Here is a 21,147-nt window from a genome sequence, read left to right on the forward strand (position 1 = left end):
AAGTCAAAATCCTTTTCTTTTTGCAGAACAATAAACGTTTTTTTTTTTTGTCTTTAAATAAATTTTACTCTTCACCCATTGTCGGAGGAAATTGCCGTGGATCCCTCCCAATTTTTTTTGAAATAAATAGTATAGCCGCCCGGCTATACTTCGGCGTATTTTTTATTTTTTTTTAAAAAATTAATAGTATAGCCGCGTGGCTACAATTTTGAAATATAATATATTTAAAGCGTAGCCACCGGGATTTTCAATGGGCTTCAGATGCAAAAGAAAAAAAAAAAAAAAAAAACTTTTTCATGGGCCATTCTTACACGAATAAGAAAAATAGACCCGTTAGCGCAATATGAAACGGGCCTAAGAGCTACTCTCTTGGACTTGGCCCACGAAATCAATACTGTCCCGTCGCTCTCCATGAACGCAGAGCGTTGACTGTCAGGTCAACGGCCAAGAATATTGAACAACCATGACAGATAATGTACCGTCATCACACAACATACCCGAGTCATAATCCTCATCTTTAGTCGTCTCCCCCAACGTTCAAGTGTCAAGTCACTGAGCCACCAAAATGCTCGTGTCACTGAGACTACCTTCTCTGACCTCGCTCTTCTCGCCCTCCATCTCCGGCCGTTATCCGGCGGTGCTCCTGCGACGCTACCACCGTTGGTTCCCGGTATTCGCAGCCGGTTTCTCGGCTCAGAGCACGGTGTCGGTGTCCAACGAGGACGCAGTCCATAGTCAAAAGAGTAACCGAGTCCAGGACCGAGGTGTTACACCTCGGTCACAGGACTTCAATGCTTGGTACCTTGATGTCATTGAACAAGCTAAGCTCGCCGATTATGGTCCGGTTCGGGGAACCATGGTCATTCGTCCCTACGGTTACGCCATTTGGGAAGCCATTCAGGTACTCCAAGCTGGACCTCCTCTGTTCTATTGGATTGGTTGCATTAGTTTTCAGTTCACAGTTTTTAAAGTAATTTTCATTTTTGTAGGATTATCTGATTATGAAATTCAAGGAGACTGGTCACAGTAACATGTATTTCCCACAGGTATTGAATTGCATTCTTTTGTTTTGCTTTTGTTTTTTAGATGCTAAGTTATAGATTTATTTCTATTTTTATGGTCATGGTCAAATCAATTATGTGCATGAATGAGTTCTAATTTCGAGTGTTGCATGTGTAATGTATGCTTATAACTGTGAGTTGTTTGTTGTGTGGAATGTTGCAGTTTATACCATACTCGTTTATAGAGAAAGAAGCTAGCCATGTTGAAGGTTTTAGTCCTGAGTTAGCACTTGTGTCTATAGGAGGAGGGAAGGACCTTGAAGAGAAACTTGTGGTGCGTGTTCTCTTCAACTAGCTTTTGTTGTATTTCTTCTTTATGTGTATGTGATTGTAAAAGCTGAATCATATTGTGCTAAACTGTTGAAGTTACTGAGTAACTATGACCTAAGGTGTGGCTTTGATTGTTGCACTTACTGAGGCTCTGGCAGGTTCGACCCACGAGTGAAACCATAGTCAATTACATGTTCACCCAGTGAATTCATAGTTACTGTGATCTTCCACTTATGGTTAACCAATGCTTTGTCTCATTATTTGCAGTGCTTCAATTTTCATTAGAGGAATTTCCCACTCAGCTTTGGTCTTTCTCATGAGGAATTTAATTCAGTGGGCAAATGTCACGAGATGGGAGATGCGGACAAAACCTTTTGTGAGGACTCTTGAATTTCTCTGGCAGGAGGGACACACAGTTCATGCCACTCTAGAGGAGGCAGAAAAAGAGGTTTGCGTCTGACATAATGACTGCCCTTAAACAGTTGCAAAATAAGTATCATTTTTCTTTAATACATTAGTTCTGCTCAACTGCAGGCTATACAGATGATTGATGTGTATACAAAATTTTCTTATGAGCAAGCTGCAATACCTGTTATTGCAGGTCGAAAGTCAAAAGTGGAAACATTTGCTGGTGCTATTAGGACCTACACAATAGAGGCTATGATGGGTGATCGAAAGGCATTACAGGCTGGAACCAGCCACAATCTTGGGCAGAATTTTTCTCGTGCATTTGAAACACAGGTATTTTGATATGCTAGTGTGGTTCTTGGTCAGTTTTATTCCAGATGTTTCAGAAAATCAAAGCCTCATTTGTACCATTCTATCCAAGTCCATATGATGTCTAATGGCCTTTCTAAAGTATTCAACTTGTGTAAGTTGTTGCTGTGATTGGATAATCATGAGCTTGTATCCTCTAATCGTATGTACAATCCATCAAATATAGAGGAGTTTGACCAAAAGTTGTGCATGCAGTTTACTGATGAAAGTGGACAGAGGCAACATGTGTGGCAGACTTCATGGGCTGTCAGTACCTGTTTTGTTGGCGGTATTATTATGACCCGTGGAGATGTTACAGGGTTAATGCTTCCCCCAAAGATTGCACCAATACAGGGAAAGTGCTAAGTTGGAGAACTTTATGCATTTTATGATGCTGATGCAGATTCTTAGAGTTGTGGTCATTTGCTTTTATGGATGTAAACCAAAAGCTTCAGTAAGACTATCTTCTGTAATAGACTATTTTAGAAGTATCATCTATGATATGCCGATGTCAGTGTCTTAGCATACGCTGTGTTTAGTATAAGGAAAACTGGAAACTTGTATGTTAGTTTGGTTAAAGTCGCAAGTCATTGAGTTGATTCCTTGCTAGTTTGGGTAATGAAAATTTAATAGTTTTGAATGGCTTCATGAGAGGAGTAGCTAAAGGCTGCTGTAGTAATCTAACTTTAAAATATGTATCCTTGTTTGTGGCTTGTTATTATATAGCAAATTTGTAAAATGCATCTCATAGACAGGGAAAATTGTGATGCATGGAACGACAAAGTTCATGCCAGTTATGAAGGGAGAAAGTTTTCTATTGATCTTCTGGCTTGTTGTAGTTGGATTAATATATTCTCCCACAGCACATGATTATTTGTTTTAACATTCTCTGTTCTCATAACTAAGAATTCATGCCTTGTTATGCTTAGAGTTCAATTTGGCTGTGCTTGTTCGGTATGTTGCGTCTGCCCAGGTGTGTATGCATACATGGCTTCTTCTTTTGTGTTTATTTAATAAATTCCTTGTTTGCTTCTAAGCGGTAATCATACCAATTTGGAAGAAGGATGATGATAGAGCAGGAGTTCTCAATGCTGCATCATCTGTGAAAGAAGCGCAGGCTGCAGGGATTAAAGTTAAACTTGATGAATCTGATCAGAGAAGCCCAGGATGGAAATTCAATTTCTGGGAGATGAAGGTTTGTCCTGATTCTTAAAGATAAATCATAAACGATACTCTTTGGTTTCTCACTAAAAAAACTAAATAAAAAGAAAAGAAAAATGTAATTGTTACCCTTTGGCATGTTGCTTTTAGCACATTAATCTTATGACTTGAAAGAAGCTTATTTATATAAAAGCTCTCAGAATGAAAAGAACTGAAAAGCCATCACATATTAGCCATTCCATAATCTCATTCTTTGACTTGCATGAAAATTGAATGGGATGTTCTCCTAATACTTGTTATGAATTCAAAGATTGCTGAAAAATTAGACCTGAAATTGACCTTTCCTCATGCTCCGACTGGCATTGGTTTTAGTGTGTGTGTGCTACTTACTGTGAGCGTATTGTTTCTTTTGTGTGTTGATACCATTGCATGCACAAATCATATATTGATTCTTTCTCTTGCACGAAGCTACTTATATCATCTATCACCTCAATATCAGGCCTTGGTTTTGTAGGGAGTTCCTTTGAGGATTGAAATTGGTCCTCATGATGTTTCAAGTGGGAGTGTGGTTGTATCTAGAAGAGATGTTCCTGGAAAGCAAGGGAAAGTTTTTGGAATATCCATGGAGCCTTCAAATTTGGAGGCTTATGTGAAGGACAAGTTGGATGAGATCCAGTCATCTCTTTTGAGACGAGCAGAATCATTTCGAGATAGGTGCATTTTCTTGCTCTTAACATTTAATAATTTTTATCAGCTGAAGATGCAATTTCGTCCATTGAGTTTTATAAAGCATCATTGGAAAAAATAACTGATAGTGCCCAATGAACTCTTTGAAGTTAACCTCAGTATAAGAACTAAAAGCTTTTTGCTAATTTTTGTCAAGCCAGGTAGTGGTTATAGTTACACCGTGTCTGCAATTAAGTTGTCACCACTGTCATTCTAGAAAGCCGGAGGAGGGGTTTTCAACGCTGTGGCTATGCAATTGATTAGATATCTATTCTTTGGAAGCGTTTTTCACTTGGTTGGAATACTTGTGGAGGCATTGACAATAAGAATGTCTTTTTGCAGCAATATTGTGGATGTAAGCTCATATGATGAACTCAAAGTTGCAATCTCCCAGGGCAAATGGGCAAGAGGTCCTTGGTCCGCCAGGTATGTTCTATTAAATGATGTCTTTGTTAATTCCATGATAAATATGCATTGCATAATGTATACTATTGAGGTAAATTGCATTTATGATTCTAATGTGATGAAACTGCAATGATTGGTACAGTAACGAAGATGAGTTAAAAGTAAAAGAGGAAACCGGGGCAACGATAAGATGTTTTCCCTTTGAACAGCCGCTAGGGATTAAAAGATGCTTGATGACTGGTAATCCTGCAGAGGAAGTTGCCATTTTTGCAAAGTCATACTAAGTTTCTAGGTTTCCCACGGATCACAACACCCAACCGGTATCGTTACTACTCAGTCTGTGTTTTGTCAAACTTTCTTTCAATAGACTATAGAAGATCGACCAAACAATGGCACATACATCTATAAATTGTCGAAAGTGGTTCATTTGCTAAATTCCTTGATTCTTCTCCTCTTTGGAGGAGGATGATTGAGATGTATTGTTATTGTTTTTAGGTCATCAAGAAAGTATTGTACGTTTTGTTTGGGGCTCTGGGATTCTCCATTTTGATTCTCCAGAAATTGTTTGTCTTATAATACTTACAAGATGTTCAAAGCAGGTTGCTAGATTCCCTTTTCTTTGGTCACAAAGTACAAAACATTTTCCAAACCTAAAACAAAACAGGTAATTAATGATGAAACAAAAATACACAAACTTTGAAGCCCCAAAACGAAGACAAAATCCCTAAAAATGTTAGGGGCTCTGGGAGGAAAAGTCACAAACTTGGGGAAAGACTAGTTGCTTACGCCGAAAGCGATTCCTAGGCTCCACTCCACGCACCAGTTATATACGACGCCAAGAATGGTTTGTATATTGCGGAGTTTGGATTGTTGCGCACTGGTGGGGGCCTACAGTTGTGGAAGATGAGATGGACGGCTCAGATGCGATCGGGCTGTTTCCTTGCGCGGAGGGGGAGAAAGGGCATCATATTTGGACTTTTTGCGAGTGTGGGGCCCAGTTGCTTGTGGTGGGTGGGGTTCTTTCCGTGGAATAAAAGTAATGCGTTTTCAGACCCAAAAAAAAAGAAAAGAAAGTAATGCGTTAGGGAAAGAGAAATGGTGGAGATTTCCTTCCTTTAAAAAAATAAAATAAATGTTATGAAATTGTGCTTCAAAAATAAATACTCGTAATTAAAATGAGAATGTCATTAATTATAATTTTGGTACGTAACCTTTTTTTTAACGAAGGTTAATGATACATTAACTTAATAATTGCGTGATTTGGTAGTAATTTAAATTTGGCACCTCAATATATAATATATATGGTGAGTAAGTAAGGTTTGCATATGGGTGATACAGTTTTAATTGTAATTGAACAAAGAAAAAAAGTTAAACATTCCAATTTAAACAAATAAAAGAAGTTAAAAATGCGGATTGATTTTCCTATTCCTTCCCTACTTTCTTTTCTTTTCCTCATCAGAATCCCTAACTTGTTGGTGATGGTAAATCAGAAATATGTAGGGGTCTAAAAAAGGAATATGCAGAACAATAAGGGTCATAAATACAAATATGCAAAAATGTTAAGACCCATACCCAAAAAGAAAGCATATCTTTCTCCTCCTTTCTGAAGTTGTCTAGTGTAAATTATTGATAGTCAGGGTGCTCACTCGTAAATCATAATTCCGGAGATCCAAAAGTCAAAATTTCCTTTCCTTCCTCAGAAATGGCTCACTATTTGACTATTGACTTCGAGATTCGTGTTATTTGATTTTTGGCAATCTTTAAGGATATTTTGGGTAATATGATAAACGTCCGAGGGCAGTATTGGTACAATAGTGGCCATAAATACGTGGTGTGAGAGAGCTCTCATCTATGCTCTCATCCAAACAAGAAACAAGAGGAAGTGGGGAGAGAAGATTGAAGAAGAAGGGGAATTAATCAGCGGCCACAAGGTGCAACGTTTGTTCTCCAAAGCCCGGTAATCTACGGCCCTTATTGAACGATCAAGATCGCGACTGAGATTCGTCTTCTTTGTTTAAAACCTAGAAGAAGGAGAAGAGGAAGACGAAGAGCAATCAGATTCGAAACCCTTTTTTGGTTTGCTTTGGCCAGATTATGAAGGATTTTGATATTGTTAGGGGCCGGAGTCTCTTCGTTGTTGATCGATTCGATTCGTTTTGACCGTGACGGCGATTGTTGGAAAATTGAAAGAACAGGTATTGAAAACCCTAAAGCTTTTGATAATTTGCGTGCGCTTTTTTTGTGGTTAATTTTATCTTTATCATCATCATCCTCTTCGTCGGTCAAGAAAACTACTACGAAGCGAAACCATGAAGCGGCTTCTTATCGACTCTGGATTTGTGCCAATGTCTGATTCGTTGGGCTCTGTAGTCACTGCCTCCATTAAAGAACTAGTCCAATTACAGATCTTGAAGAACTACAGCTTTTTCTTCAAGTTGTCCTTCAGCACGGTACTGGATTTCACAGAGCTTAGTGGTGATGGGCTTTTAGGGTTATATAACCATAGGTAGAGGCACAGGGCCGAGATCCACGAGTTTTTTATATCGTGTTTGATCGACTGCGGCTCTCAAATTTTGGATGTTTTGATTGACCGGTTTCGCTCGCTGCAGTAAGGAAAAAACTAGTTGGGGTTTCTCCAGGAGGCATGCCCTGTTCTATGGATGCTAAAATTATTGATAGGGAATTTGAATAAATAATTTTTAATTTTATATGGCTGGATCTATGGGTTATGGGTGATCTGCTTTTTAGCAGAATCCCCATGTCCTTTAACTTCATCATTCCAGTACTGAGTCATCTCTTATATGTGCCCATCTATATGGATCGAAGAAAGCTTCAGAACATAACGAAGACTTTGAATCTACTATGCAAAGTTTGTGGGCCTGTCGTTAATCTTAGTTCTTTCAAGGCCAGGACTCTGCCTGCTCTTGTTGCTGGTGATAATGAGCACGACAAGTTGAATTACTTGTTATGAAATGCCCCTTTTTTCATATCATGAAACCTAAGAATACTGCTGCTGCTCTCTACTGGCCAAAATAGTGGGTGGAAATTATCTTTAGGAATTAAAAACCATTGCGCTGAATCCCTTTTTGGGTATATTAGACTCGGTCTACTAGTTTGGATGAACGAACTGTTTGTCCTGTTTATGTTATAAGAAGTCTTTTTGTTGTCCTAATACTATATGGTTGCAAAATGAAGCCCGATTTCGAGTATTAGGGACTTGCTATGTTCAATTCAACATTCTGAACCAAGGGAGTTTTTGCAGTCGTCCAAAACTTGTTAACACGATCTGCCTCAAGGTAATGGCCTGTGGAGGCATTTGCTGGCAGTCTAGTTATCAGCTTTGGGCTCAATAGCAATGTTATAGATTTTCAGACTAGCTTTGTTAAGCATTTTTTTTCAACTGATATCCGCTACTTCTTGTTTATGTTCTAGATTATGTGCTGATCTTCATCTTTTTTGCATCTTTCAGGTGTGGTAGGTGGAAAAGTCATCAGGAATTTGTTTCCTTTGCTGGGTTTGAAGAAAAGTTTGTCACATATCCTAGCAAGATCGAGGAAACTAAATCATTGTAAGCTTCTAGGATTTGTAATTGATATTTTCGAAGGATAAATTTTATATTCTCATTGTAGTTTTGTGACTGGATTTTGAAATTATGTTAAGTTTAATGATGTTACTGCCACAGATGCAATATATTGACATGTCTCAGTTATTTCATTCTGCATCTTCATGTCATATATTTCAAAGATTTTTTTTCTTCGCAATTTGACTCGGTGGATATAATTATTTTCCTTTTGATTTGCAGACTCATTTTGTGCTTGCACTGGGGGTGTACCCACCACTCTGGTGCAAAGTGGAAAGCAAGTAACAGCAGCATCTTGCAGAACCTGTGGCGGCAGGCAAACAGTTGATGGGATTTGGTCTCTCAGCTATAGCATGATGAATACAGTACGTGTAGAACTTACGGAAGCTATTAGTACTAACTTGAATTGGAAGATTTCTAAAGGTTATCGGAGTGCACCAAGGCGGTCAAGGAAACTGGTTGATAGAAGCCAAAAATTGGATGTAGAGCTAGCAGAGAAAAGTGCTAGAAGTCCATCAGAAACAACCGTTTCTGAATCAGAGAAGGTTAATACTGCACAATTGTTCCTTTTTTGTTTCTTTGGACTAATCGTTTTATTTGCACTTATCTGATTCAGTCCCTGTTTTTCTGATATAATTGTCTGTTTTGCAGCTTGGTGTGGCTGTACTTGGGAGACGGTTCGGTGACAAAATTGAGCATGTACCCATTAAGAAAAGGAGATTTATGGTTCGGTCTCCATCACCCCCGCCTCACCTATCTTCTCCACACCTTGAAGACAACCAACCACCACTGGATGGGCGACGTGCTTCAGGTCAGAAGTCTTGTCCAAAATCAATTGTCAAAAAGCATCCCACAAGGAGTGATGCTTCTACGCTGACTAGGTTGTGTCATAGTGTTGCTGATAGTGGTGTTAATGAGAATTTAAATGAGGTGACAAATCAAAAACCTGGTGGTGGGGAGGACTTCTCTGGTATTGAGATATTGGCAGCTGCTGCCTGCAACAACAGCATAAATGATGATATGAATCCGGTTGAGGGTAATTCAGTAGGTGAAGATTTATCACAGGATGGAAAAGATGCGTCAACTTCTGCAAGGCCCTCGGAGCAAACTTTTGTTTCAACTTCTTCAACAGAGATGAGAACTGCTTCAGAATTTTCAGAAGCAAGGGATGCATCAGTCTCTGCAATCTTGGAAGAGAGTGTTGCATCACTGGAAACAGTACATTCATCCATTAAAGATATACCACAAGAAGATAAGATAGAGAGCTCCAGTTTTGAGGCTAATGAGGTCAGAATTAATCCTAGCGAAGGACACGACGAAGCAGTAGCAAGATCCATTTCCTCGAAAGATGTTAGGTTGCACTGGGACCTAAATGTTACTATGGATGCTTGGGATGAACCTTGTGATATGGTGATTGGTGACCCTCAAACAACTGCAGTAGATGATATCTCGATGAATAATAAGCAGGGTAAAAAACTGCAGGGTTCAGAAGCTCTTGAGATACTGGGGGTTGAAGATGCTAAAAATGACATTGCAAGCACAGTGCAGCCCCTGGCTGACAATGATGAACAGGGATTGAAAGCGTGCCCTGAATTTGAGATGAGTTATGGTAAATGCGTTCCTGCTGATAATGCTTTGGGACCTTCAAAAGATACTGGAATGGGTGCAAAGGCCTCCTCTCAGGATGCCAGTGTGGATGCATGTGTTGATCATTCTCCTTGCGATGACATCACGGTCACAGGCCCTGTCTCTGAGGAAACCAATAAAACACCACCTCCCATCTTAGCTGTTAAGCATATGACAGAAGATACTGCTCCTGGTGTACAACTGGGTGTAACTGTTTGTTCGGAAAGTGTGAAGGTTGAAAACCCTGCTATAGCTTGTGTGCCAGAGGGGGCTTCCTGTGAGATTGAAAGCACTGTTCTAGATGACGATGGCAAGGGCTCTGGTGCAACATCTAGCTTCCATGATGATCCAAAATCCCCTGAAGAGATGATGGGAGTAGAAAGTTGTCATTCACTCGCACCTGTGGTCCTTGAAGTCAAGCCTGTAGCTAAAACAGAGGATATGGCTACTGACATTTCCAAACTTGATTGTGATGATAAATCTGCATCAGGTGCATCTATTGGAGAAGGCCTATCTCTGGTGACTTTAACTGCAAAAGAACCAGTTGAAGCTATCTCTGAGACTCATACTGTTGATTCTCTACCAAAGGCTGCAGCTGGATCCTCTGGTGAGCAATGCCACTATGGTGAAGGTACCACATGTAGCTTGGGTAGAGTCACTACAGAAGATCCTTCCAATGACAACTATGACTTGGATGTTTGTCAAGATGATAAGGATCACATGGTTGGCAAGGAAAAAACTATGGAACATGAAGCTGGTTACGAATCTCAGTATGAAGATGGGGAGTTGAGGGAATCAGATGTACCATATTGGGAGGAGAATGAATTTGAGGATGAAGAAGCTGAATGTGTTGACTATGGTTCTGATACATGTGACAGTGATGCTGCTCATGACTCTATATCTGGGAAAGTTGGAATGGGACTTGAATGCAGAGAAACAGAAGTATTCGGGTCAGAGTCTAGGGAAATTAACAGGAATGCGAAGGTTGTGAGAGGTTTGAGTCCAGGATCTGATAATATGTGTGAAAAAAATGAACATTCTTTGAGACAATGTTCCATGGGTTCGAAGACAAAAACTTCTGGATCTGATCAATTGCCTGGTGATTCTGAAGCTTCTTCAAATAGAACTGCGGAAGCAACTGAGGGCTGCACAGGAAGGAGACATGCTGCTAATTACTTCGATGGCCTTGGTGGCAAGTATTCTCCTGCCGAAGTGGTTGGATCAGTGGCATCCAACACTCTAAATAGGATGGGTACTGTATGTGCAAGGAGGAGGTAAATTCAAATATTTTTATCTTTCTTTAATGCCAATTTTGACTTTTCTATCTTGGTTACCAATTATTCTTATTTTTGCTTCAGGTTGCACAACTTCGATATGTCCTTTCGCTCTGAAGAGGCTGGTTCTGATCAGTCCATGGGAAAGGAAAAATCTGATTCGCGTATACATAGTAAAAGCTCTGGAGGTGCGCATTTGGTTAATCCTTCAGGGGGTTATTGGGATTCCAAACGCCGCGAATCTCCCAGTTATCATGGTTCCTTTGGTTCTGGCCGCCCTAGACCAAAAAGTGTTGTTGAGAGCCATGGTTTTGAAATGGATCCAGATGATACATTTTCAGAAGCAGCAGGAGTTCACCACCGTGTTCGCAGGCAAGCTATAAGTTTTTCCTCAAATCGCCTGTATCAGCCCCCACTTAGAAGAAGATCGCCAGCCGAGAGAAATGACACTCATAATATGCATAGGGGAGTGATACCTATGAGAGATACAAGTCCCGATAGGCGGAGGTTTAGAAGATACCCACAAGGGGTTAGTAGAGGCATCCGGGATGAGTACCACAGGCCGATGCCCGATGATCCCAACGAATGTTCTTATAATGTGCCACGTCGAATGGCCAGGAGAGAGCAAAGCACTTCACCTCCTGGCAGAGGACCTATATATTATGGTAGACCCTACAAGAAGTTCCAGTCTAGATGCAGAAGTCGTTCTCCTCTTTCATGGGGTTTACCAAGAGAACGGAATGATGTTTCAAGACATCGTGGCAGCAGGTCTCCTGATTATAGGCTGGATTCTAAAATGGATAAGCCGAGAGTGCCCTTTCAGAAGCACAGTTTTGGAGCAAAGTACGAAGTAGGAGGGTTCATGTCCCCACCAAAACGTCGGTTTTCTCCACAACAGAATTCCAGATGGTTTGATGATTCAAATAGTGGTGTAGACCATAATTTCAGGGGTAGGAGATTAGCTGGAAGGCGGTTCCAGCAGGGACAGAGGATTGATTCAGTGCGTTCGTCTCGGAGATTAAGTTCGGATGATTACTTTGAACCCATGAGTCGTCCTGCAAGATTCTCTGAGTTGGCCAGTGGTGGTGGCAGGGAATGTAGATATGAGGGCAGTGATGATGATAGAAGAAAACATGATGGAAGATTTGAGATCATTCATCGTGTGAGGCGTTATGATTCAGATGGTGTTGTCCGTCAGTTCCGTTGTGATGAAGAAGATCGTTTTGCATCTCGCAACACACAGAACTACGATGACTGCGACAATAGAGCTGCCGATAGACGGCCTCGTGATGCTTACGTAGGAGAGATAGCTAAGAGAAGGGTAAATTAAGGTTCCAATGTTGACTAGGGGCATTAAACTCCAGCCCCTGCTCCGACTCAATTCATTTAGACTGCAAGATGCATAATTTGAGAGGAAAATCTTCATCACCTTTGCCTCTGCAGGCATTTTCATCAAATCGATGTGTTAGTTCTGTGGCAGATAGGAGTTCTTCCCAATTTTTACTTTTACTTTTTCCTTCTTACTGTGATAGTTTAAGTCCAAATATTCGTATTCTTCCCGGCGTCTGGCACTGCTTGTGGAAGCTACCCTTACCATTCTGATTGCGGCTAGGCAAAATTTTTTTTAGGAAGGGCCTAATGTTGCTTTGTTCAACTTGAATTTTGTTTTTATTTACCTTAGGTAATTTTAATGATTAGTGAAGAATGGCAAGCTTTTTAGTTTAAGGCTTTTCTTGATTCCTTCTTATATTGTGTTTACTTATGGTGTCAAGAGTCTCTTTTTTGGCTTTGGCACTTCTTTCAGCTTTTTAAATAATAAATTTCCTTTGTTTTCGTGGAGGGTAATATTTAGACCTTATTCTTCAGTGACATACATTTGTGCCGACTGGTTGTCTCCTTGAATTGCAATGAAAAAAAATAAATGAACAACCAATCACTTTTCCTGATATATCTGTACAATTACAAATTCTCTATATTGATCGTTAAACTCTAGTGATTTGTGGGCGAAGCAACGTCTTAATCAGCCATGAAAATATTTCTGTCTGCTATTTCGGCTTTACCGACTGAAGCTCATGGAATGGTAATGTAAATTGTTGTTGACCAAGCCCGATGAACATATTGCAGCCACTTCTTGCCTCATCCTCCTTGGGCCACTAACAAGGACCCCAATGCTTGAACCTTCACAATCAAACAATATGCCTGCAAAAATAATCAAATGTTAAAACCCTAATCCCTTAAAGAACTGTTGCAGAGTGGTTTGATTTAAAATAACTCACCTTTAAGATCAGGTCTTCTGTCATAGTGCACCTTTGTGGATTCGACAAAGGACCGATGGGGAAGGCTTTCGAGCTCTTGATCACCACTGGAGTAGCATGCGCTTGGTGAAGTAGTTATCGGCGTGGATGCGTCTATGGCTTGAATCTGTCCCATCTCCTTGACACTTTGTTTCTTGTTCCATAGAAACCCTGCTGTTGCAGTTGTGGCTATGGAGACACATAAGAGTAACATGCTTAAAGCAGATCTAGAAGACTCAGAGTACATCATCTTATAGTCATGCTCATTTGGGTATATGTAAAATCGTGTGAGGATGCCCAGGAGCACAAGGAAGATAACAAATGAGGAAGATATTATCATTGCAAGCCAAAGCCAGCTGTTTTGGCCTAGAATTGCAGAAACTGGTACATCTGAAGGGTCTGGCTTGAAACATATTGTTTGGAAGGGCTTGTGCGAATTTGATGTGGCTTCTCTCTCTCTTGTCACATAAGCTTCAATTTGTAATTGCAAGCAAGAAATGTCCAAATCTGTGCCTGAAACTGGGAGGATGAGGTTTAACATGGTGAGGTCCAGTGATCTCCTGAAAGCACATATGAGCAGAATCTGTGGAGTCTTAGTGCCTGAGTAATTGGCCAGAAAGAGGAGCTCCCGGATGATCGATATCAAGGGAGTAATGCCACTTCCCCCACTCACCATCACGATTGTGTCGTGCCTGCACCGGATTTTCACCATGCCAATCAAGTTAGCTTAGCACTCACATTATGACATTATGACATTATGAAAAACTGGGGAGTTGGGGTTTACAATGTAAGCACCTTAGCATGTTGTTTGAGACAGGTCCGTAGGGTCCTTCAACTGAGACTTGTAGGCGGTCTATGGGCTGAGTAGATGACAACTTCTGATACAAGTTTTGAGACCAATTTCCTTCGCTTTTGATGACAATGCTAAGCTTGTCAGCATCCAATTTGCTGCTGGAAGTAACACTAAAAGGATGCCATTGCAGCTTTGAAATGCTAGGTACATTTACAAACACCATGCTTGTTGGAGCATAACTGTGTCCTATAATCAAATTCAATGAAAAAGATTTAAAATGGGAAATCTCAAATTTCTTTTCTTTTTTCTTTTTCGGTTTTTGTCTTTCTTTCTTCACCTGGGTTCTTGGAGAAGTTCAACTCAACAGCCTCACATGGAAGAACACGTGCCGAAACCAGACGAATTCTTTGTTGTGATTGCAAGAAACGCAAGAACCTATCGATGATGAAGAGGTAAAAGCCTGGGAGCATTGTGCAAGCATAGGAGAACTTCACATGAAACACGTACAAGACAACAAAGACGATGTAGAGATGATGAGTGTAGAAGAAGAGCTCAAACATCTTGCGGCGTATGCGAGGGAAGCTTGTAGCCCACATGGCTAATCCAGCGAGCAGAGCGATTTCTCCAGCCAAATTGCAAATGGCAAAGTTGTCCCAGTTGAACATCTACAGTGGAGAACAAAACTGCTTCAAAGTGACAATGGCTGGCTCATTTCATTTCTAAATTGTATAAGTTAACCAAATCACCTTCTATCTAAATGAGAAGTGGAAATTTATTATTTACCAAGAAGATTTGGCTTGTGTTGGCCCAATATATGATGTAACAGAGGCCGTGAGCCGTGAAGAGGGTCATGACAATGTGTCCCAGCCAGACATGATACTTGATGCTTGCCTCTGATGTGAGGCCAATGAGATGCAAAATGGAAGAGCCTCTGCTTACAGGGAAGAAGAGAAGGGATAGACAGAAGTTTCCAACTAGGCCTAGTGCTAGTGCTACAATTGATAACTTTGTTTCCCACCTGTCAAATTAAGTTCATTAAACATCTGGTTAATTATTTATATGAAGGAAATTATATTAATTTTTTTCAAGTTTTAAAAACAAATAATGATTTCTTACACTTGCTCTCCCTTGACTCCGGCATGTGCGGTTGCAAACATATTATGCAGATACGAAGAGATTGACCAGACAAGTAGTGCAATGACCATCACCACAAAGGATAGCTCTATCCAAGAAACAATCCCAAGAGGACCTTTCACCAGTGCCGGTCTCTTCCATGATGCCCAAAATGACCCTTTCACCCTACCAATCAAAGAGCAAATAAAATAAGAAAAATATTTGATATATGAAGAGAGAGAGAGAGAGAGAGAGAGAGAGAGAGAGAGAGAGAGGGTACCTTTGGTTGTTCTCATCAGCTTTCTTCTTTCTCCTGTGAAGCAAAAAGCAGCCCACAGTTGCTATAAATAGGATGGGGAATGGGTAGATAAGCACCTCTGCACCTGGAAATAAATAAGAGAAAACCATGGCAGCAGAGCAGAATGCAGTAAGGCAAAGGCTAAGAAGTTTGAGTCATAGAGTTGCAGAAGAAAGTGAAAAAGCTTTGGTTTTTAATTATGAACCCAAAGAAAACAAAACCTTGTTTCTCAAAATAGGTAGAATCAGTTTTTTTAAGAATGTGAGGGAACCAATTCAGGTAGAAAGTATTGGTGGGCATCATGATCCAAATCATCATGTACCCAACAAATACCATCATCAGTAGCAACAACACCATTGATTCAAGGGTCTTCATTCCTGCACTAGAAGACATTTCTTTTTCTTTTGGCCCTTCTGGACCTAAACCCATCTGATCTCTCTGTTTTCCAGTAAAGTGGTTTCCTGGATATCCTTATATATAACTTGCATACTACATAAATTTTACCTTTTTTTATTTTTATTTTATTCTTTGAGACATAAAAAAATTTGGGAAAGAAATCATAAAACATGTCAAGAGTTTCAGTGAGTTCACATGTAAAAATGAGAGAGAGGAGTTTTGGAAGCCAAATTAGGCATACAAAAAAAGTTAAAAAATGGAATTGTAAACAAGATGGTTGACTTGTAATATGGATGGTGAGTGAGAGAGTGCCAAATAAAAGGTCATTGGAGATACCGTACTGTTCGCAGTGTTCCTTCCAATGCAATTGTCAATTTGTCTTTGGCATAAACATACATGCAACGCCTCAGCTCTGCCTCCGCCTGCTCATTCCCCAATTCATTGCATATACGTTTGTCCTTTATCTATATATTACTCTACTAACGTAACGCCTTTTCTTAGGTATTTTTCGATTTAAAGTTGAAGAAAATTGAGTAGAAATGAGACTTTTATAATACGTCTCGTCTTTAAGAAATATATAATGCATCGTCTAATATATATGAATTAACAATTGCCATTCTTTTACATTGCCATGGAATAAAAAAAAGTTGACAAAACTTCAAAACCTAAAGACAACTTAATACAATGAAGGTCCGTCCGGCCAACTCCGGCCAAAAAACAGTACAATAAAGTTATAAAAAAATTTCTGCCCTTCTATGCCTCACCGTTTTCCATAGATCATGTGCAATAGTGCAATGGCTATATAAAAATCAACATTAATTGCACAATTCGAGCAGAGCTTCCATTTTATTATTATTATACATCAACTATTGAGTTCAATCCAATCCAACCCAAAACAAAAAAAAAAAAACACACAATTTTATACACAATTTACGTAGCATTATGGCACTGTACAGGCTGAACTTTGATCACCAGTTGAAGCTAATGGACTCGAAATGCAGATTATCTGCCAAACCAGATGAACAAATTTTAGCAACCTCATGTCTCATCTTCCTTGGCCCACACACCAACACTCCCACATCAGATTCTTCGGAACCCAACAGAATTTCTGCAATATTATATTATAAACAAAAAACCATAATCATTAATTTCTTCAAAACTGTGTTATTAATAGGATGTTCTGCTTATAATAGTCGTAAAATAACCTACTTTTGAGATCAGGCCTTGTTCCATAATGCACCTGGGTGGCTTGAGCAATTGGGCACTCTTGATTCTGTGGATGGCTTTCAAGTTCTTGATCATGCGTTCCATAGGCATCCACGTTCTGAACTTGCTTCCCTTCCATGGCATTTTGTCTCTTGCACCAAAGGAACACTACGCTGGACACCATGAAAATGGAGGCACAGACCAAAAACATGTACCAAAGACATGTGAAGGAGTAATGGTAATTTTCTCCAGTGTTGTGGTCAATTGGGTAAATGTAGAAACGAGTGGTGAGGCCCAAAACAAAGAGGAACAAGACAAATGAGGACGAGACTATTGCAGCTAGCCATAGCCAGCTATTTGGGCCTAAAACCGCAGAAACGGGCGAGTCCAACGGGTCGGGTTTAAACCATACTGTTTGAATGACCCTTTGGGCCTCTGCAGGAGGCTGCTCTGTTTCTCTGGTCACGTAGGCTTCGATTTCCAAGTCTATTTGGGCAGCAAAATCAGCAGGGGCCCAAGAGATTGTTGGAAGCAATAGCTGTAGCATGGAGAGATCGGCTGAGTTCTTGAAGGCACAGATGAGCCGTACACGTGGCACATGGCAGTCTGGTTTGGTGCTTTGGAAAATAATCTCACGGATTATGGAAATCATAGGAGTAATTCCACTTCCTCCACTAAACATCACCAGAGCCTCATGCCTTAGGAAATGAGATGAAACGGGGCCATAAGGTCCTTCAACAGAAACTTGGACATGATCCACATTAGAGGAAAGTTGCTTGTGGAGTTTTTGAGACCAACTTCCTTGGTTCTTAATCACAACACTCAGCTTATCTGGCTCCATGTTAGAGTTTGAAGTCACTGTAAAGGGGTGCCATTGCATCTTGGATATGCTAGGCACATTAATAAACAAGATGCTAGTGGGATTATAATCCAACCCTAGAACAAAATATAGTATTTTTATTAGTTAATATACGGAAATAAATAAATCAATAACAATTATGATTATTTATGTGAGTTAGGTTAGTTGGTCACGTTCATGACAGTGAATGCTGGCCTTTTAAAATTGTCAAGTTCGAATTCCCATTTGATTAACCCATAAAATAATGGCCTTAAAGTTTAATTTAATTACCTTGGGTCTTGGAGAAGTTGAGCTCAATGGTTCCACATGGTAAAACTCGTGCTGAGATTAAGCCGGCTCGTTGGTAAGATTGTAAAAATCTCAAGTATCGATCAACGATGAAGAGGAAGATCCCAGGAAGGATCATGCAGAAGTAGGAGGCACCAACATGCAAGATGTAGAAGAAGACGTAGAGTGGGTAGAGATTATGGGTGTAGAAAAAAACTTCGAACATTTTTCGCCTGACACGTGGAATGCTTGTCACCCACATTGCCATTGCAAACACAATTGCAATGATCCCAGCTACATTTGATACATAAGTTTTGCTCCATTCAAGAATCTGCAATGCGTACGCCATCACCAAAGTTACTTTGTGTTGTGTTGTGTTTTTTTTTTGGGGGTAAACTTTGTGTTGTGTTCATGGTGTATTAAAGCTGATGAGGAAAAATAATTGAGTGTATAATGTATTGCCATTTTTATAATTAATGTGTACGGAATTAATTCATGATGAGTCAGTCTATAGTTGTAGCTATAAAAATTAATTAATTTTTTATTGTTATATTATGATGACATATGTGATATTGACATATTATCGATAATCATAATGATATTTTATTGAACGATCGTCTTGCCTACTAGAGAAGAATTAACTGTATAAATTAATCACATGTGTGATATGAGATTGATTATATAGTAGAAGAATATATATTCCATTTCCCTCCGTACGTAATTTATGTTTGTTCTTGGATGGTGGTACCTACGATGTTTACCTATCTTATCAACAATATGACACCGAGTTTAAGTTGAACCACTGAATTCTTCCCTTTGGGATTGTGAAGGATTCCTCGCTATACTATCAAACAAGAAACAAATAACAAACATACCTCTGCACTCAAGACGCAAAGAGATTCCCTTTCTCACTACTAGAAACAACAAAATCATTTTCATGCACACATACATGATAATACAATCAATTAAGCTAAAACCTAGAGAGAGAGAGAAGAGTAAGAGGGAATTAATTAAAGAGAGAGGGAAAAAAAAACAAAAAAAACATGAACATGAAAATATATACCAGAGCCATTTGATGAGTGATGCCCCAGTAGATGATGAAGCCTAGGGTGTGTGCAACAAAAAGTATCATCGAGAGATGGCCAAGCCAACTATGATACTTAATACTCGACTCGGATGTGAGCCCAAATAGAGGCAAAATTGAAGACCCTCGAGTTACAGGAAAGAAGAGAAATGCCCAGCATATGTTTCCAATGTATCCCAATCTCAATGAAACACTTCGAAACTTTGCTTCCCACCTGCCATATATATATATACAAAAAGCACTCAAGCGTTAATTGATTAGTAAGTGAAGAAAATCTGATGTCCGGTTGAAATTTGAAGTCAATAACAAGAAGTAAGTACTGAATTATATTGAATTCATACACTTTCTCGCCATCTTTATGCATATGGAGGTGGCCAAAGCTGACATATAAGTAGTTGGCAAGAGACCAGACCAAGAGTGCAGCGAACATGATCGCAAAAGCAAGCTCCATTGCCGTAACAATTCCCAGAGGAGCCTTTACAACAGCCGGACGTCTCCAAAAGGTCAAGCGACTTGGAATGACACTACTGCAACCAGCTCATAATAATGATGATGATGATGATGAATATATATAGTTTTGTTAGTTTGTATATAAGATTGTAGAGTTTGAGTATGACCTATTTGATTGCTTTTGAAAATGGAGATAAACACAGCTTAAAGCTGCTATTAGCATCATTGGGAAGGAGAGAAGCAGAAGATTTACCCCTGTAATTAGTATCACACATGGTAATTAGCATAATTATATATAGTGAAGAAAGAAAGTATGCATAAAAACAAGTTAATACTTAAGCACAGCAATTCATCAACAACTGAAGGAAGACAAAACCTTGCGCTCCAAAATATGTAGAATTGAGCTTGCTTTGTAGGTTGAGTGTCCAGACATTTTTGTAGGTTTTTGTAGGCAACATGGTCCAAATCATGAGCCATCCAAGAAACACCACAAGCAAAATCAACCTTGTAATACTTGTCAACATTGTCTGACTGCCCATCCTTTCGTTTGAGAGGAGTGTTTCGATACTGAGAAAGCTATGCAGAAAATTACCCCACCTTCTTCTGCTATCTTCTTCTGCTATGCAACTAAAAGATTAGCTTCCAACAATATATAGGCATAAGGGTTGAGGAGAGAGGCACCATCCATGCCACCCATATACTCCTCGCCCTCATATTTTATTAACTTATTTAGTTTTTAATTAAGGTCAGAAGAAGGGGAATCAAGTTAGTTGTAAAGAGGTACATGCGCGACGACTTTTTGATGAGTGTGAATAACAGTTCTCTATCAAGTTCAATAAATTAATATATATGTTCCATCCTTAATTCTTTTGGGCTCTAGAAAAGTAATTATGTGAACAAAATTATTCTATCAAAAGGGACACTTGAAATTACTTCTCATATTCAAATTTTCCATTATATGTTAGTTGCCGGTGCTACTATTATGCGCCCAATGTGCACATGCGTACTGTACTTGCGTGGTGCTTCGGAGCGATATCAAGATTGGCAAGTATAGTTGACTTTTCTTGGGTAATGAAAGTACAGTTGACCAGTGGGTGAAGTAGACAAGTATAGTACAGGTAGTACACCATAGTAGTTGACATACATCAAGAAAGAAAGAAAGAAAGAAAAAGTTGACATAACTTGAGATAGAGATGAAATCAAGGAAGTGATGTATTATAATAATCCTGCATTTGCCTGAGTTTAATTTCCTACTGAATGCATATTCACGTTCTAATCCATGTTTGTTTATAGCAAAAAACGACGTCATATTTGTGTTGTCAAACGCAAACATAAACAGTTCATATGCAAAAGATAATTAAATGAAGGCTTGAAACGACATGGTTTTGTGTCCCTATTTGATATTTTCATGTGCACAAGATGTGGAGTTAATCATGTTATTTGTATCACATTTGTTGATCATCTATCCACAGAGATCTGATCACTAACTGACGTAGAACAGATGGCAGATTTTATCGCGGTTGAGCTA

At 39.5% G+C, this 21,147-nt stretch overlaps 3 protein-coding genes and 1 pseudogene across 8 annotated transcripts; 2 read left to right on the forward strand and 2 right to left on the reverse strand.

The window, feature by feature from the left end:
* Window positions 1-536: 536 nt before the first annotated feature.
* LOC117620368 lies at window positions 537-4,977 on the forward strand (annotated as a pseudogene). Its single transcript, XR_004584740.1, has 11 exons — window positions 537-901; window positions 990-1,046; window positions 1,225-1,335; window positions 1,490-1,582; window positions 1,666-1,779; window positions 1,866-2,072; window positions 2,304-2,448; window positions 3,125-3,282; window positions 3,763-3,962; window positions 4,317-4,400; window positions 4,522-4,977. The product of XR_004584740.1 is annotated as a proline--tRNA ligase, chloroplastic/mitochondrial-like (transcript).
* A 1,271-nt stretch (window positions 4,978-6,248) lies between these two features.
* On the forward strand, window positions 6,249-12,692 carry LOC117617705. 2 transcript variants are annotated; one of them, XM_034347194.1, is made up of 5 exons: window positions 6,249-6,574; window positions 7,849-7,947; window positions 8,182-8,504; window positions 8,611-10,859; window positions 10,944-12,692. In XM_034347194.1, exons 3-5 carry the CDS (start codon window positions 8,313-8,315, stop codon window positions 12,187-12,189), a joined length of 3,687 nt encoding a protein of 1,228 aa, XP_034203085.1. In that variant the 5' UTR covers window positions 6,249-6,574; window positions 7,849-7,947; window positions 8,182-8,312; the 3' UTR covers window positions 12,190-12,692. The 2 variants fall into 2 exon arrangements, with proteins under 2 accessions (XP_034203085.1, XP_034203086.1); XM_034347195.1 differs by lacking the exon at window positions 6,249-6,574 and adding an exon at window positions 6,585-7,675.
* Window positions 12,693-12,915: 223 nt separating this feature from the next.
* On the reverse strand, window positions 12,916-15,750 carry LOC117618446 (ferric reduction oxidase 2-like). Its single transcript, XM_034348013.1, has 8 exons — window positions 15,579-15,750; window positions 15,340-15,442; window positions 15,063-15,245; window positions 14,730-14,964; window positions 14,284-14,611; window positions 13,949-14,192; window positions 13,136-13,845; window positions 12,916-13,058 (listed from the first exon to the last, which is right to left on the reverse strand). The coding sequence occupies exons 1-8, from the start codon at window positions 15,748-15,750 to the stop codon at window positions 12,916-12,918; spliced, it is 2,118 nt and encodes a 705-aa protein (XP_034203904.1).
* Window positions 15,751-16,704: 954 nt separating this feature from the next.
* On the reverse strand, window positions 16,705-20,329 carry LOC117619408 (ferric reduction oxidase 4-like). 4 transcript variants are annotated; one of them, XM_034349355.1, is made up of 7 exons: window positions 19,996-20,329; window positions 19,787-19,874; window positions 19,511-19,696; window positions 19,149-19,383; window positions 18,089-18,416; window positions 16,963-17,895; window positions 16,705-16,861 (listed from the first exon to the last, which is right to left on the reverse strand). In XM_034349355.1, exons 1-7 carry the CDS (start codon window positions 20,156-20,158, stop codon window positions 16,722-16,724), a joined length of 2,073 nt encoding a protein of 690 aa, XP_034205246.1. In that variant the 5' UTR covers window positions 20,159-20,329; the 3' UTR covers window positions 16,705-16,721. The 4 variants fall into 4 exon arrangements, with proteins under 4 accessions (XP_034205246.1, XP_034205250.1, XP_034205249.1 ...); XM_034349359.1 differs by having other exon boundaries at window positions 19,511-19,663; window positions 19,996-20,158; XM_034349358.1 differs by having other exon boundaries at window positions 19,511-19,681; window positions 19,996-20,158.
* Between the last annotated feature and the right edge of the window lie 818 nt (window positions 20,330-21,147).

Source organism: Prunus dulcis, chromosome 2 (genome assembly GCF_902201215.1).
Source record: "Prunus dulcis chromosome 2, ALMONDv2, whole genome shotgun sequence".
NCBI classification, from domain to species: domain Eukaryota; kingdom Viridiplantae; phylum Streptophyta; class Magnoliopsida; order Rosales; family Rosaceae; genus Prunus; species Prunus dulcis.